This window comes from Bufo bufo, chromosome 9 (assembly GCF_905171765.1).
Source record: "Bufo bufo chromosome 9, aBufBuf1.1, whole genome shotgun sequence".
In the NCBI taxonomy this organism is placed as follows: domain Eukaryota; kingdom Metazoa; phylum Chordata; class Amphibia; order Anura; family Bufonidae; genus Bufo; species Bufo bufo.
The window spans coordinates 174,411,619-174,429,068 of NC_053397.1; the positions used below are offsets into that span (position 1 = coordinate 174,411,619).

At 45.3% G+C, this 17,450-nt stretch overlaps 1 protein-coding gene across 1 annotated transcript in view; it reads right to left on the bottom strand.

Annotated features, from left to right (window-relative positions):
- Positions 1-17,450, bottom strand: part of HDAC11 (histone deacetylase 11) — an 80,823-nt gene that overhangs the window by 20,253 nt on the left and 43,120 nt on the right. Inside the window, exon 6 of the mRNA XM_040408249.1 lies at positions 4,863-4,939. Within this exon, the coding sequence (XP_040264183.1) occupies positions 4,863-4,939 (77 nt within the window). The remainder of the gene's footprint in view (positions 1-4,862; positions 4,940-17,450) is intronic.

Below are 17,450 nucleotides of genomic sequence, written 5' to 3' on the forward strand. Positions count from 1 at the left end.
AAGAAAATCTAATGACATGGCCTCCTTGTTCACCTGATCTGAACCCCATTGAGAACCTGTGGTCCATCATCAAATGTGAGATTTACAAGGAGGGAAAACAGTACACCTCTCTGAACAGTGTCTGGGAGGCTGTGGTTGCTGCTGCACGCAATGTTGATGGTGAACAGATCAAAACACTGACAGAATCCATGGATGGCAGGCTTTTGAGTGTCCTTGCAAAGAAAGGTGGCTATATTGGTCACTGATTTGTTTTTGTTTTGTTTTTGAATGTCAGAAATGTATATTTGTGAATGTTGAGATGTTATATTGGTTTCACTGGTAAAAATAAATAATTGAAATGGGTATATATTTGTTTTTTGTTAAGTTGCCTAATAATTATGCACAGTAATAGTCACCTGCACACACAGATATCCCCCTAAAATAGCTAAAACTAAAAACAAACTAAAAACTACTTCCAAAAATATTCAGCTTTGATATTAATGAGTTTTTTGGGTTCATTGAGAACATGGTTGTTGTTCAATAATAAAATTAATCCTCAAAAATACAACTTGCCTAATAATTCTGCACTCCCTGTAAATAGAAATTTCTGTGGGGCAGAACACAGAATAAGGGGGGGAGGGGTCATTGATAAATAGTGGAAAGTTTGGCAAACAGCCTGGGGCCTATGATGCACACATGGCAGGTCCTGCTGGCAGTGGAGAATACTGAAGCAGCTGCTCCTCCCCTCACTTAGTAGCAGCCACCAATGGGAATACTGTGTAGCTTAAATGGCCTCGCACAGGCTGAACGGCAGAGAGAGGAGGAGCGCGGGAGCCCAGCACTGCTCCTCCCTCTTCACTCCAGTGCCGAACGAAGCAGATGCTGATTGATGGAGCAGCTGCAGTCGTCTGCCCTGTACACAGAGCTAGCAGCACGGAAGAAGTGAGCTGCCTCTCCTGACCCCCTGCTGAGAGCTGAGTCTGACTGTGTCTAGTTTAGTTTAGAAGATGTTTAGTCAATGTTTATTTAAAGGGGTTCTGCAGTTTGTTAGACTGTTTACTGCAGTCCCAGTGATGTCACGACTTGTATCAACTGGCCTGGGCGGGGCTCCATTCAAGTGAACAGAGTTTAGCCGCGCCCAGGTCAGTGATACTAGTCGTGACGTCACTGGGCCAGCGGTAAACAGTGAGAAGGCCGCGGCGCTGCTGGAGCGCCGATGCCTTCTCAAACAGCTGATCGGTGGGGGTCCCGGGTGTCAGACCCCCGCCAATTAGATGCTGATGATCTATCCATGCTGGGTGAGAGAAATATCTTGGCAAAAGACAACTTTTCCCATTTTTTTTATACAAACTTGGCATTTGACCAAGATATTTATCTCACCCAGCATGGGTATATGTAAAATGACACCCCAAAACACATTGCCCAACTTGGGACAAAAATTTCAATCTTTCATGGACTCAATATGCCCCTCACGGAATACCTTGGGGTGTCTTCTTTCCGAAATGGGGTCACATGTGGGGTATTTATACTGCCCTGGCATTCTAGGGGCCCTAAAGCGTGAGAAGAAGTCTGGAATATAAATGTCTAAAAAATTTTACGCATTTGGATTCCGTGAGGGGTATGGTGAGTTCATGTGAGATTTTATTTTTTGACACAAGTTAGTGGAATATGAGACTTTGTAAGAAAAAAAAAATCATACGGACATCTGAATGCAGCCTTACAGGGGGGTGATCAATGACAGGGGGGTGATCAGGGAGTCTATATGGGGTGATCACCCTCGTCATTGATCACCCCCCTGTAAGGCTGCATTCAGATGTCCGTATGCGTTTTGCGGATCCGATCCATGTATCAGTGGATCCATAAAAATCATACGGACGTCTGAATGGAGCCTTACAAGGGGGTGATCAATGACAGGGGGGTGATCAGGGAGTCTATATGGGGTGATCACCCCCCTGTAAGGCTCCATTCAGACGCCTGTATGTGTTTTGCGGATCCGATCCATGTATCCGTGGATCCGTAAAAAACATACGGACATCTGAATGCAGCCTTACAGGGGGGTGATCAATGACAGGGGGGTGATCAGGGAGTCTATATGGGGTGATCACCCCCGTCATTGATCACCCCCCTGTAAGGCTGCATTCAGATGTCCGTATGCGTTTTGCGGATCCGATCCATGTATCAGTGGATCCGTAAAAATCATACTGACATCTGAATGGAGCCTTACAGGGGGGTGATCAATGACAGGGGGGTGATCACTGACAGGGGGGTGATCAGGGAGTCTATATGGGGTGATCAGGGGTTAATAAGTGACAGGGGGGGGTGTAGTGTAGTGTAGTGTGGTGCTTGGTGCTACTTATTACTGAGCTACCTGTGTCCTCTGGTGGTCGATCCAAACAAGGACCAGGTAGCAGGTATATTAGACGCTGTTATAAAAAACAGCGTCTAATATACCTGTTAGGGGTTAAAAAAATCGCATCTCCAGCCTGCCAGCGAACGATCGCCGCTGGCAGGCTGGAGATCCACTCGCTTACCTTCCGATCCTGTGAACGCGCGCGCCTGTGTGCGCGCGTTCACAGGAAATCTCGCGTCTCGCGAAATGACGCACGGATGCGTCCAGGATGAATGAATCAACCACCTTCCGGACGCATCCGTGCGTTAGGCGGTTGGGAGGTGGTTAAACAAACTGCAGAACCCCTTTAATTTAATATCGTTATGGGCTGTCAAGTCCTCAGGGTGGGGAAGGGTTGTCGGGGGGGCACTGGCCACCATCCCTTTGAAGGACCTGTAAATCAATTGTCCATAGCTGAACAAGATAATGTGCTGCATAAACATGACATTACACATGTGTCAGTAGGTTGTCTGCCAGGTGGTAAATAATTGTCAGTTCCACTATACACACCAGGACCCCTGGAGTAACAGAGGACTCCATTGGATTGACTGTACGTTTGCAGTAAAGCTGTGCATGCAGTTCTGGGTGTTTTTGCATCTCTAACACTCATGCTGTTATGTAATGCTGCTGTTATGTTGTATTAGGGCTCATTCACATGACCGCCTGCCCGCATTGTGGCCAGCAAACAGCGGGTCCACAATATATACAGGCACCAGCCATTTGTGCACCGCATCACAGATGAGAACCCATTCACTTGAATGGGTCCAAAATCTGGAAGGTGTCATGCGGAACGGAGCCACGCGGAAGCACTCTGGAGTGCTTCCGTGGGGGTTCTCTCTGTGCCTCTGCACCGCTAAAAAATAGAACATGTTCAACCATATTCAATATGTTCGAACATGTTCTATTTTTTTGTGGTGCGCACGGATCACAGACCCATTCAAGTTGAATAGGCCTACATCCATCTGCAGCAACCGCACAGATGTTGCCTGTGCATTTTTTTGCAGCAAAAAAAAAAAAAAAGCACCACACATGCAGTTTTTGCGAAAATATAACTGCATTTATGGTGCATTTTTTCATCCAGCAAAAGGAAAACACACAGTAAAACTCAATTACATTAATTAAAACTAGAGTTACAATAATGTAATTTAGGTCTGCTGTTTTACTGGAAGAAAATGCACAATAAATGCAGATATTTTTTTTTTGCTGCACCAAAAACGCTGCAGAACCACAATATGCGCCAGTGCCCTTTATAAACTAGCAGTTTACTGCATCATTTGATTAATCAAGTAAAGGCAATCTGTGCATTCGGACCTTTAGGAATAATGAGGGTCATTTATGAATGGCACTAAGCCAGATTTTGGTGGAAAAAAAAAAAAGCAAGGGCCCCATGGAGCCCCCAAAATAAATGGAGTGGCCTGTCGGGCATATATGCAGCTGCTCCATTCATTTATATGGGGTTTCTGGAGATATGAGAGTTACAGCTACATTGACGTAAAAATAAAGAAAGGTATAGCTCTTGGAACATGAGGAAGAAAAATAACAAAAATTCTTTGTCACTAAGGTGCAAAATAGACTGGTGTGCTGACCCCGCCTATTTAGCTTGCCCACACCTTCTACCATTTTGGCTCCACCCACAACATGCGGCCACTACTACGTTTTTTTCCAGGGCCACTTTGAGTTCCCAATCTGCCCCTGAATTGACCCTTAAGGTGGAGGAGTATATAAAAAGAGCTTCCAACATACATGAGGAGCCCTGGATGTGATAGCCTGGAGGGTGAGCAGAGTCTGCTGATATCCAGGTAATAATGTCTCCCATTGATGGACACACTCAACCAGCCTGTGATGTAATGTGTGTGGGAGAACTACAAGTCCCAGCAGAGACCATGACTCCCCAGAGCAGGGAGTGGCTAAGAGAAGTGGTGCTGCCTATGGACAACAGTCAAAATTTAAATGGCGATTATTACACAATGGCTGCTATCCTCTAAAAACAACGCCACTCCTGTCCATAGGTTGTATCTGGTATTGCAGCTCTGCTCCATTGGACTGAATGAGGCTGATCTGCGATACCACACACACAAGGTGTGGATAGGTGGCGCTACTTTTAGAAGAAAGCAGCCATGTTTTTTTCTAATCCTGGACAGCCCCCTTAATACTGATGCCCTTAGTGGAAAAGTGTTGGAAAAGACAAACAAATAAGTATTCTGACACTGCCCATTTCAAAAATATTATAAGCGAACGTGTCAGAAAAAGCAGGGTATGTGTTTGATAGATTCAGTTCTGCCATAATTTCCCATTTATGCCAGCATGTGTTCTTGGGCCGGTGGTATCTGAGTGCCAGGGCTGTTCGGTAGTCCCAGTCCGGCCTTCCTTCATAAAAAGTAGCTAATTAGCTTTTTCCCCACTTATTATCTACTGAGCATGTTGTCTGTCTTGTTTTATAATATTTTTTTAAATAATAAACTAACATTTCATTGTAATACCTCCTGCACATTACCTTGATAGCTAATGTTATATCAGCATATGCACAAAATCCTCCACCTTTGTCACTGGAACAATGATGGAAGCCTCCACCTTAAAAAAAAAAAGAAAAGAAAAAAATATCAGTTAAAGGGCATTTGTCAACAGGATCAACCCTACGAAACCCAACATAAAGGGGTTATCCCACGATACATGTAAAAAATGAAAACCAGACATCATATAGTACATGACTATCACTTGCTAAACAAGTGACTGCAAGCACAGTGATCCTATGGATCTTAAATGTTTGATGTCACACAAACAACATAAAAATTCTAATCCTGCATTTATTTTAGTGGGAAAATACAAGCATGTTAGGTCTTGAACTCTGCATCATATTAGTTTGTGAAGACTGAAGAACAATTAAAGAGATTATCCAAAGTCTAACAGATTCCCTTCCCCCAATGCAGGGTCCCTTATATGGATTATACAGTCAGGTCCATAAATATTGGGATATCGACACAATTCTAACATTTTTGGCTCTATATACCACCACAATGGATTTGAAATGAAACAAACAAGATTTAATTTTAGGGTATTTACATCCAAATTAGGTGAACGGTGTAGGAATTACAAAAGTTTTCATATGTGCCTCCCACTTGTTAAGGGACCAAAAGTAATGGGACAATTGGCTTCTCAGCTGTTCCATGGCCAGGTGTGTGTTATTCCCTCATTATCCCAAATACAATGAGCAGATAAAAGGTCCAGAGTTCATTTCAAGTGTGCTATTTGTATTTGGAATCTGTTGCTGTCAACTCTCAAGATGAGATCCAAAGAGCTGTCACTATCAGTGAAGCAAGCCATCATTAGGCTGAAAAAACAAAAACAAAACCATCAGAGATATAGCAAAAACATTAGGCGTGGCCAAAACAACTGTTTGGAACATTCTTAAAAAGAAGAAACACACCGATGAGGATAGAATTTTTCCCTGGTGAAGAAAACTCCCTTCACAACAGTTGGCCAGATCAAGAACACTCTCCAGGAGGTAGGTGTATGTGTGTCAAAGTCAACAATCAAGAGAAGACTTCACCAGAGTGAATACAGAGGGTTCACCACAAGAGGTAAACCATTGGTGAGCTTCAAAAACAGGAATGCCAGATTAGAGTTTGCCAAACGACATCTAAAAAAGTCTTCACAGTTCTGGAACAACATCCTATGGACAGATGAGACCAAGATCAACTTGTACCAGAGTGATGGGAAGAGAAGAGTATGGAGAAGGAAAGGAACTGCTCATGATCCTAAGCATACCACCTCATCAGTGAAGCATGGTGGTGGTAGTGTCATGGCATAGGCATGTATGGCTGCCAATGGAACTGGTTCTCTTGTATTTATTGATGATGTGACTGCTGACAAAAGCAGCAGGATGAATTCTGAAGTGTTTCGGGCAATATTATCTGCTCATATTCAGTCAAATGCTTCAGAACTCATTGGACAGCGCTTCACAGTACAGATGGATAATGACCCAAAGCATACTGCAAAAGCAACCAAAGAGTTTTTTAAGGGAAAAAAGTGGAATGTTATGCAATGGCCAAGTCAATCACCTGACCTGAATCTGATTGAGCATGCATTTCACTTGCTGAAGACGAAACTGAAGTGAAACCACCCCAAGAACAAGCAGGAACTGAAGACAGTTGCATTAGAAGCTTGGCACAGCATCACCAGGGATGAAACCCAGCGTCTGGTGATGTCTATGCGTTCCAGACTTCAGGCTGTAATTGACTGCAAAGGATTTGCAACCAAGTATTAAAAAGTGAAAGTTTGATTTATGATTATTATTCTGTCCCATTACTTTTGTTCCCTTAACAAGTGGGAGGCACATATGCAAACTGTTGTAATTCCTATACCGTTTACCTAATTTGGATGTAAATACCCTCAAATTAAAGCTGACAGTCTGCAGTTAAAGCACATGTTGTTCATTTCATTTCAAATCCATTGTGGAGGTATATAGAGCCAAAAATTTTAGAATTGTGTCGATGTCCCAATATTTATGGACATGACTGTAATTACCCTGCTCCCGGCACTGACGTTGCTCCTGATGCCTGTACAGCCGCCACTGAATCTCCTCATTGAGACAAAACATCAGGCAATGGGGGGGGGGGGGGGGGGGGATATAAGCCAATAGCAGGCTGCAACGAGGACAAGCCTCCCTAGCATCGCGGGTGACGCTAGGGAGGCTCGTCCCTGTCACGTCCTGCTATTGGCTGCTCTCCCCGTCGCCAGAAGTTTTGAGCCGTGTGACCCGGAGATGCAGCGGCGTCCGTGCAGGGATCAGGAGCGATGCGGGTGCCAGGGAGCGGGTAAGTATAATCTATATGAGGGGCCCGAGCATTGGGGGGAATGTTTTAGACATTGGATAACCACATTAAGATGTTAAAACCATTTTGTCAAGATCCAGAAAAGTCCATATTAATCTCCTAGAAGTCAACCTGCTGGAGACCAAATTTTTTTTTATTTTAGGCCACAGGAGTACGGGCCTCAAAAATTAGGCATTCATCTGACATAAAAGAACTTGTGATTATGTGGCTCGAGGTACATTAAGCGGTCAATGGATAAAAAATTTACTGTAGGCCAGTGGAGTACAGGCCCCAAACATTAGGCATTCACCGGACAATAAAGAACAAGTAATTATGTGGCTGGAGGTAGATTAGACGGTCATTGGATATCAATTTTACTGCAGGCCAGTGCAGTACAGGCCCCAAACATTAGGCATTCACCGGACAGAAAAAAAACAAGTAATTATGTGGCTGGAGGTATATGAGGCGGTCATTGTATAACAATTTTACTTTTGGCCAGTTAGATTACAGGACCCAAAAATTATGCATTCACCGTACATAAAAGATCAAGTGATTATGTGGCTGGAGGTATATTAGACGGTCAATGGATATCAATTTTACTGTGGGCCAGTACAAATACATGTCAAATACATATGTTTAAAAGAACTAAAAATATAAAATTGGATTAAAAACATGGCTAACGAAATCCCCCCTCTTGAAAAAAAACCCTAATGATAATAGTTGAAATTCGATAACACGTGGTCGTCACAGGTGTTGTATTCCTCAGAGGCCCCAAACATTAGGCATTCACAGGACAAAAAAAGGCCTTTTATGCCTCATTATTTGCATAAGACAGGGACCATTCTTTATTCGTGGTGTTGTAGGATATGTGTGGGCTGGCATGAGGAAATTCAATTAAACGTGGTCGTCACAGGTGTTGAATTCCTCAGAGATCCATGCCTCACTCATTTTTAGAAATGTGAGGTAGTCCACACTGTCGTGAGCCAGGCGAGTGCGCCTATCGGTCACGATCCCCCTGCTGCGCTGGACATCCTTTCGGACAGGACACTTGAAGAGGGGCAAGCCAAGAGTTCCATGGCAAATTGTGCAAGCTCTGGCCACAGGTCAAGCCTTCACACCCAGAAGTCAAGGGTTTCCTCGCTTCTCAGAGCGTCCACATCGGCCGTTAACCCGATGTAGTTGGGCACCTGTCGGTCTAGGCGTTCCCTGAGGCTGGATCCGGAGGGCGGCTCCAGCCTCAGGGAACACCTAGACCAACAGGTGTCCAACTACATCGGGTTAACGGCAGATGTGGACTCTCTGAGAGGCGATGGGTTGGCTGAAAAAATGATCTCATATCTGAAGTGAGCAACACATCTTCAAACCGCCCTCTTCTTGCATGCACTGTAGGATTGGTACCCGCAACTGTTTCTCTGTGGGTGGAAATTCCTCTGCCAGCCCCCTTTACAGCAGAATGCAGCATCTCTCGAAGCAAGGCCTGGAAGTGCTGCATTCTGACAGCCCTCTGTGATGCTAGTAACATGTCCGCCATTTTGTGTTTGTACCGGGGGTCTAAGTACATTGCCACTCAGTACTGGTCCTTGTCCTTTATGCTTTTTATACGGGGGTCCCTCTTCAAAACACTGGCGCATGAAGGCCCCCATTTGCACTAAATTGGAAGCGGTGGAGCGGCCTGGCTCCTGCTCATCGTCCAGGAGAATGAAGTCCTCGGTCTCGTCCCCCCAGCCACGTACAACACCAGCATTGCAACTTTCCCATCTTCCTGCTCCTTGACGGCTTGATCAATGAAACAACGCAATCCACGCTCCAGAAAGAAGGCATAAGGTACGATGTGATTGATTGCGTCCTGGCTGCGAATTACCAGTTTGGTGATCTCATCAAATGGCCGCAGAAGTAAAAAAAAACAAGCTCCCCAGAACCTGTCCTGCCGCAGAGTTCGTATAGGTAGTCGCTAATGGCACGTTTCTGCTGGAGCAGCCTATCAAGCATATACAAGGTGGAGTTCCAGCACGTCGGACAGTTACAAATCAGACGTCTGACGGGAAAGTGGTTTCGCCGCTGAACGTCAGCAAGGCGAGCTATGGCCTTGTAAGAGCTTCTAAAATGGCCAGAGATTTTTCTGGCCTGCCACAAAACGTCCTGGACCCCGTGGTATTTGGCAACGAATCGCTGCACGACTAAGTTCAGGATGTGTGCCATGCACGGCACGTGTGTCATTTTGCCCTGTTTCAGCGAGCTCAGCAGATTGGCACCGTTGTCGCACACCACTTTACCAACTGTCAAATTGAGCGGGGTTAGCCACTGATCGGGCTGTGAACGTAGAGCTGAAAGCAGTGCAGGACCGGTGTGGCTCTTGGCTTCCAGGCACAACAACCGCAGTACAGCATGGCAATGTTTCACCTGGCACTTCGAATAGGTTCTGGGGAGCTGGGAGGGTGCAGCGAAAGAGGCGGTAGCAGTGGAAAAGGAGGAGTCAGCCAAGGAGGAGAAGAGGCAGGCCTGCATGCATTCCGTGGCGGTAACACCAAATCCACACGGGTGTCACGGGTTGCATGCTTGACAGCTATCAGAAGGTTAAAGGGAGTCTGTCACCTCCATATGGCCATATACAGTGCTTACATGGCTCTGTAGCACACCTATACAGGATTGTAACAGTACCTTTGTTCTTTTCTTTAGACTTGCACCAGCAGGAAAAACGAAGTTTAATTCATATGCAAATGAGCACTCGCAAATGTGCCCAGGGGCGGCGTTCAGTGTGTTGGTGCCCAGGCTGCTCTGCCTTCTTTTCACTTTACTCCTACCAGTCTCTGCCTGCCCGCCCTCCAAGTCTCTTGCCTCATCGATAGGGCAAAGGCAGAGACTGGGGAGGAGTAAAGTGCTCCCACTGGGCACTATATGGAAACGATATTATAGGTATATAACACCACCACCTCAATCAGTTTTTTGGGGGGGAAAACTGGTATATCTCAACAGTTGAAATTAGTTGTTCAAATACCATTTGTTTATCCAGAGGCCTTTAAATACCGGGGGTTGCCGTGCAATAATTTCCTTAGACGCTGCCAAGGCTTTTGACAGCGTAGAATGGGAATACCTATGGGAAGTTTTGGAGGTCATGGGCTTCGGCTTGGGATTTGTTTCTTGGGTCAAGTTACTGTATAACTCCCCACTAGCAAGGATTAGGGCAAACGGGATTCTTTCTAATCAATTTCCATTGCATAGGGGCACACGGCAGGGTAGCCCCTTATCTCCCCTATTATTTGCAATTACAATTGAGCCTCTTGCTTGTCTTTTACGTACCTCCACAGACTGGGATTTCCAATAGGGCCCCGAGATGAAAAAGTCTCGTTATACGCAGACGATTTATTATTATACGTGGGAGATCTACAGAAGTCTATAGACCCCATAATGCACGAAATTACCGATTTTGGGAAATATTCTGGACTAAGAATAAACTGGGACAAATCCACGATTCTTCCATTAGATCCCACCCCACCACAACTGGACCTCACTCGCATTCCCTCGCAGCTAACCACTCAATTCAAATACTTAGGAGTGATGATAACACCGATACCAACTGAATACATAAAACTAAACCTGTAGCCATTAATTGCTAAATTTGTAGTCAAAACTAATACTTGGTGCAAATTACCCCTTACGGTGATTGGCCGTTGTAACTTAATTAAAATGATATTCATGCCACAGCTTTTATATATATTACACAATTCACCGGCATGGATCCCACAAAGGATTTTCTATAAGATTCAGGGGATTTTTAGATCACTGATATGGAAAAAGAAACAGCCAAGAATCCGCATAGAAACACTCCAAAAAAGTAAGGAAGAGGGTGGATTAATACAACTAATCTAGACCCCTCGGCTGATATTGTTGCCCACACTATGAAACAAAAAGCACCTATTGCCTCACTAGAAATAAGCAAACATCATCCCCTGGGTAAAAAACTTCCTACATTTTCCCTTTTGGCCAAGGTTTGGACAAACTTTAAAGAATTAGCGAATCTGACAGAACTCAATGACATTACGCCAATATGCTGAAATACCCAACTTCCAGAGATATTCAGGCTGGAAGGCTTTTCCCGTGGGAGGAGAGGGGCATACTCTTTTTGGACCAAATTCAATCGCATGGAATACTTAAATCTTTTACTCAACTCCAGGAAGAGTTTGGCCTACCCAAAACGGCATTCTTCCAATTTCTTCAATTAAGACATGCATACCAAACCCGATTTCCAGGAAACATAGTAATTGCCGCCTCTCCTCCTGTGGTGAAACAATTACTGGAAGCTAGGGTTACCAAAGGCCTGATATCCCAACTTCAGAAATATATTCTTGACGCTAGTACCCCCTCAACCTCCCTGATGGTAAAAGGGAGGAAGATGTGGGAACAATATCTCCAGACCAATGGATATGACATCCTTTGTGAAATGTTTAATAAAATACAGTAGGGATAAGGTGGTGTAAAGATAAATTTGTTATTTAACAAACTTTGTATTATTCTGTAATGTCAACGCATCAGATATCTGTCCATGTAAATGGCTGACAGGATTTTAATCATTATGTACAAATGTGTATTTTATTGATAGTTTTTTTAAAAATCAATAAAAATGATTTTTGAATGAAAAAAACTAACAAAAAATGTTTGTTCCTCTGTACAGCTGCGGTATCTCAGCAGAACCGCACACAACTGCTGCACAATGCAAATGCACTATATGGAAATTATATTCTTTTTTTTTTATCAGATAATTTTTATTAATGGCATTTCTTAAAACAAAAACAGATACAAATAGTACCAACCCCCCTCCCCTCCCAAATCTGCAGCACAACAAAAGTCCATGTCAAAGGTCATGAACCGAATCGTCCATAAAATCCAGTGGTGCTCAATGGTGTAAAATCTGTTTGGTCACAACCAACTAACCAACCAACTCTCAGAACCTGTGCACATTCAACACCTTCATTCATTCACTCCCTTACATAGTATTATACATTAATTCCGGTATGAGAGAACTATTACACCCAGAGTATTCCATATTCCTTTAAGAATTATCCCAGTCACTACAACAGAAAAAGATGAAATACAAGACCAACCTACCCCCATTTTATGCCCCCAATATGTCGTCCGCTGGGTAGTGGACACTACCTTTCCCCATCACCTACACTCATCCTATAGAACAGTGTTATAATGCTGCAACCACGGACTCCATATTTTCTCAAACTTTTTCTGTTTCTTTTCTGGTACATGTATCTTTCCATTCGGAACAACATATGAATCTTTTCCACCAATTCCGTAACTTTTGGAGGGAGATGTTTGATCCAATAATAAGCGATCAGTTTCCTTGCTTGATATAATATGCGCATTAAGGCTAATCTATTTTCCAGAGACAGTTGCAGCGTTTTAACATGTCCTAACACACAGAGAATTGCTGACTGATCTATTTGTATATCGAATACCTGCCGCAATAAGTCAACAGTCTCATTCCAGTAGCGTCTAAGTCTAGGACAGTTCCACATAAGGTAAATTAAGTCAGCGTTAAGTGTTCCACATCTTGGGCAATTGTCATCTTCCCTATATCCCGATTTCTTTAGTAAAACCGGAGTTCTATACAGGGCTGTGGAGTCGGAGTCGAGGAGTCGGAGTCGGAGGCAAATTTGGGTACCTGGAGTCGGAGTCGGCAAAAAATGAACCAACTCTGACTCCTACTAGATTTAAAGGGACTCTGTCACCACTTTCTAACCCCCCCTTTTCAAAGTATTGTTATCTGCATGGCGCCCCTGTGATTATAAATGTGTTGTTAGAAGTTAAATTCGCCGTCTCCTTTTGATAAAAAGAGCTTTTATCTAACCTGTCAATCTTCTTGATAAGGTGCCCAGGGCGTTTCTTTTCGTCTCAATCTGCCGCCCGCCGCCGCCACCGTTGGTGCCCAGCTCCTCCCCTCATGCTTTCAGCGCCGCCTGAATGTAATCAAATACGCCTCCGGCTCTCTCTGTGCCCCCTCCTCCTTTTCAAAGATCCCGCGCGTGCGCACAGGGCTGTGCCTGATGCGCCCGTGCGGACATTTACAATCAGCCTCATTGAGCGAAGTGCGCATGCGCGCACTTCGCTCAACCTCCTCATCAGACGAGCACTGCAGCAGGCAAAATGTCCGCACGGGCGCATCAGGCACAGCCCTGTGCGCACGCGCGGGATCTTTGAAAAGGAGGAGGGGGCACAGAGAGAGCCGGAGGCGTATTTGATTACATTCAGGCGGCGCTGAAAGCATGAGGGGAGGAGCTGGGCACCAACGGTGGCGGCGGCGGGCGGCAGATTGAGACGAAAAGAAACGCCCTGGGCACCTTATCAAGAAGATTGACAGGTTAGATAAAAGCTCTTTTTATCAAAAGGAGACGGCGAATTTAACTTCTAACAACACATTTATAATCACAGGGGCGCCATGCAGATAACAATACTTTGAAAAGGGGGGGTTAGAAAGTGGTGACAGAGTCCCTTTAAATTGGAATAAAAAAAAAAAGCAAGTTTAAATGTCCAAATTCACAAAAAGTTATAATTAATTACCGTATTTTTCGACCTATAAGACGCACCTGCCCATAAGACGCACCTAGGTTTTTGAGAAGGAAAATAAGAAAAAATATATTTTGAACCAAAAGGTGTGCTTTTGAACTAATGGTGGTCTGTGGATGACACTATTATGGGGGCATCTGTGAATGGCACTGTTATGGGGGCATCTGTGAATGGCACTGTTATGGGGGCATCTGTGAATGGCACTGTTATGGGGGCATCTGTGGATGGCACTGTTATGGGGGCATCTGTGGATGGCACTGTTATGGGGGCATCTGTGGATGGCACTGTTATGGTAGCATCTGTAGATGGCACTGTTATGGTAGCATCTGTAGATGGCACTGTTATGGGGCATCTGTGGGTGGCACTGTTATAGGGGCATCTGTGGGTGGCACTGTTATGGGGCATCTGTGGGTGGCACTGTTATGGGGGATCATTGTGGGGGCATCTGTGCAAGACACATATATAACATCTTATCTTATGTGTCATCCACAGATCCCCCCCATAACAGTGTAGTGAATGGGGGCCGGCATCTGTTTCTGTAATGGCAGCGGGGCCCGGTGCCTGCTTCATTCATAAAGTGGGCGGAGCAGGCGCGTGACGTAGTGAGCTACACTACGAGCTCCCACCCGGCCTCCTGACTGCCAAGAAGTTAGTAGTAAGTAGTTCAGCGCTAGATTTAAGATGATTGAAATACTTTAACAATACCCACAAGTTAGATATGATTACCGTATACTACAGCGAGCGGGGCCCGGTGTAGTAGAATACAGTGACTGCACCGGGCCCCGCTGCCAGTACAGAAACAGATGCCAGCCCCCAGCCCCTCCTCCCTCTCAGCCTATTCACCGGACGGTCGCAGCATTCGCCCCCATAAGACGCACTGGTAAGTACCGTATTTTTCCCCCACTTTTGCGAAAAATACGGTACTTCTCTACTGTAAGAATAAAGGCCAATGCATGCAGTGCGTCACGTTACCGCAAAACAAACACGTTAAGTGACCATGAAGAAGCATGCTTTTCATATGCTTCACTATATGGCACGCAACACACAGTTATACTTTCCATTGTGTTGTGTTCCGCTGTTACAGGGAACGCATTGCCCATGGTTAACCTAGCCTCTCACTGATAACTGATCAAGTAAATATGTTTTTTGCAGGACTAGAGACACTTGTATAAGTGACGGGAATGGATAGTCAATAGTTCAAGACTGAAGCTGTAAACCATTTGAAAAACTGCTGTCATTCAGCTAAGGCTATAAAAACTTGTAAACTCAGATTGTTAGCTTAAACTTTAAACATGACTATGGGATTCTACTAGGGAAATCATGTTTTAAATAAATGCCCCTTCCCCTGCCCCTTCCTGGATCCTCCCACTGCCCTATCTTCAGCAGAAGATCAGCACACAAAGGAGAAGGCAGCAACTTCCTAGCCAGTAGTTCTGTGGTAATGACATGTATGTTGCCTTTCTTTCCTTCAAGGAATGTATAAAATACATTTGCATATTAAATACAGAGGAGTCGGAGTCGGGGAGTCGGAAGTATCAAAAACTGAGGAGTCGGATGTCACGAGGGTATCAAGAGCCACGTCTGACTCCGTTATACCCGGGGTCAGGAAGTCGCAGCGGGTGGCTGCGCGCTCTATATCTAAAGATCACGGTGTTTCTTAGTGATTGTTTTCTGTGTTTGCCTTGCTATCCTTTTTGTCTCTCTCAGGGATCCGTAGCTTCTCCTCCTCAGCTGTTTCTTGTCTGCCACTCCCTACCTCATTATATTCTCCCCTCACACTTCTCTAGTTGCCAGTCATAGAGCTTCCTGCCTGGACATCTATACTGACCCACTGGAGTGGTTAATCCTGGTTGTCGTTCCTGTGTGCTACCCTCCGGATCCCTGTTTGGCTTATTGTTGTCTCCTGTTGTCGCCCACCTGGGAATATATGTTGAGTCTGTGTTGTCTGTCCTCCCCTTGGTGTTTTCCCTTAGAGTTAGTGGTGCGGACTAGTGTTCCCATCGCCCTGTTCACTACCTAGGGCTCAGCTCAGGGAAAGCCAGGGCTTTAGGCACGTGATCGGCGTACGGGTGAGGAACCCGTCTAGGGACGTCAGGGCAGCCAGGTGCCAGCCGCCAGGTGAGTCAGGGGTCACCATCTTCCCTCTCACTTGGGCAGGGCCTTCCTCGTTCCCTCTCTCTGTGTCACGTATGTGATAGCCACGCCGACCGTGATATTATAACTGGCCCTTACTTTTTGAGAAAAAAAAAAAAAAAAAAATTTTTTTAAATTTTTTGTTTGTTGTTTTTTTTTCTCTCTCTACTTAGAATCCAATATGGATCCTATTGATGCCTTGGCAGAACAGCTTCAAAGCCTGTCTTTGGAGGTGGCAGGATTGAAGGCGTCTGTTCTCCAACAACAGCAGCAAATGCAGCAGACCGCACCCCCAGCGGTTGCTATGGGTAACCAGGTTGTCACTGAACCCAAGGTTGCTCTTCCCGACAGATTTTCTGGGGGAAGGGACAAATTTGCGACGTTCCGTGAGGCCTGCAAATTATATTTTAAGTTGCGCCCTTACTCCTCAGGTCATGAAGAACAGCGGGTAGGGATTGTCATTTCCCTGCTTCAGGGGGATCCGCAATCCTGGGCGTTCTCGTTACCCCCTGGTTCTCAGGCTCTTCGGTCAGTGGAGGGATTTTTTGGGGCTTTGGGTCTCATATATGATGACCCTGACCGAGTCGCCCTGGCTGAGTCGAAGTTATGGAGACTCCTACAGGGAGATCGGTCAGCAGAGGAATATTGCTCAGAGTTCCGTAGGTGGGCTACGGATACTCAGTGGAACGACCCGGCTCTCAGGAGTCAGTTCTGCTCTGGGTTATCTGAAAGGGTTAAGGATGCACTGGCGCTGTATGAGACCCCCCTTTCCCTTGATGCTGTTATGTCCCTCTCTATCAGAATAGATAGACGTCTTAGGGAGAGATCGAAAATTCCGGAGCAATTGGTTACCTCTCCCAAGCAACAGTCAGCCTGTACTGACTTAGATGAGCCTATGCAGCTAGGCGGAACTTCTCGTCAGGTCCGTCCTCCCGAGGTTCGCCGTAGGGGGGGGGCTTGTTTTTTCTGTGGGGGGAGGGGTCATTTCATTAATGTCTGTCCCTCCTTTCTCAAAAACAAAAGACCGTCGGAAAACTACTAACCCCGGGCTGTGCGGAGGATGTCAGCCGGGGGGTATACGTTTCCTCCATACGAACATCTCAATTTGTGTTACCAGCGGTCATTGTTTTTGGTGTTAAGACGAGGTCTATTTCTGTTTTTCTAGACAGTGGAGCAGGGGTAAACCTGATTGATGCCCATTTTGCCCGCACTATGGGTTTGTCTCTCTGTACGCTGCAGAGACCTATTCCCGTATTCGCTATAGATTCTGCTCCTCTGTCTCAGAGAAACCTCACCCACATTGTTCGTAATTTACACCTTCGGGTAGGGGACCACCATAATGAGTGTCTTTCATGTTACGTTCTGGAGGGCCTTCCCTCTCCGGGTGTATTGGGTCTTCCCTGGTTGGTAGCGCACAATCCAGTGGTGGATTGGCAGGCCAGGGAGATATTGGAGTGGAGTGAGCATTGCAGAGAGAATTGCTTAAATAACAATTGCTTAATCGCCTCCATAGCTTCCCTACCTACATTTATTTCGGACTTTGAGGACGTTTTTTCTGAAAAGGGTTG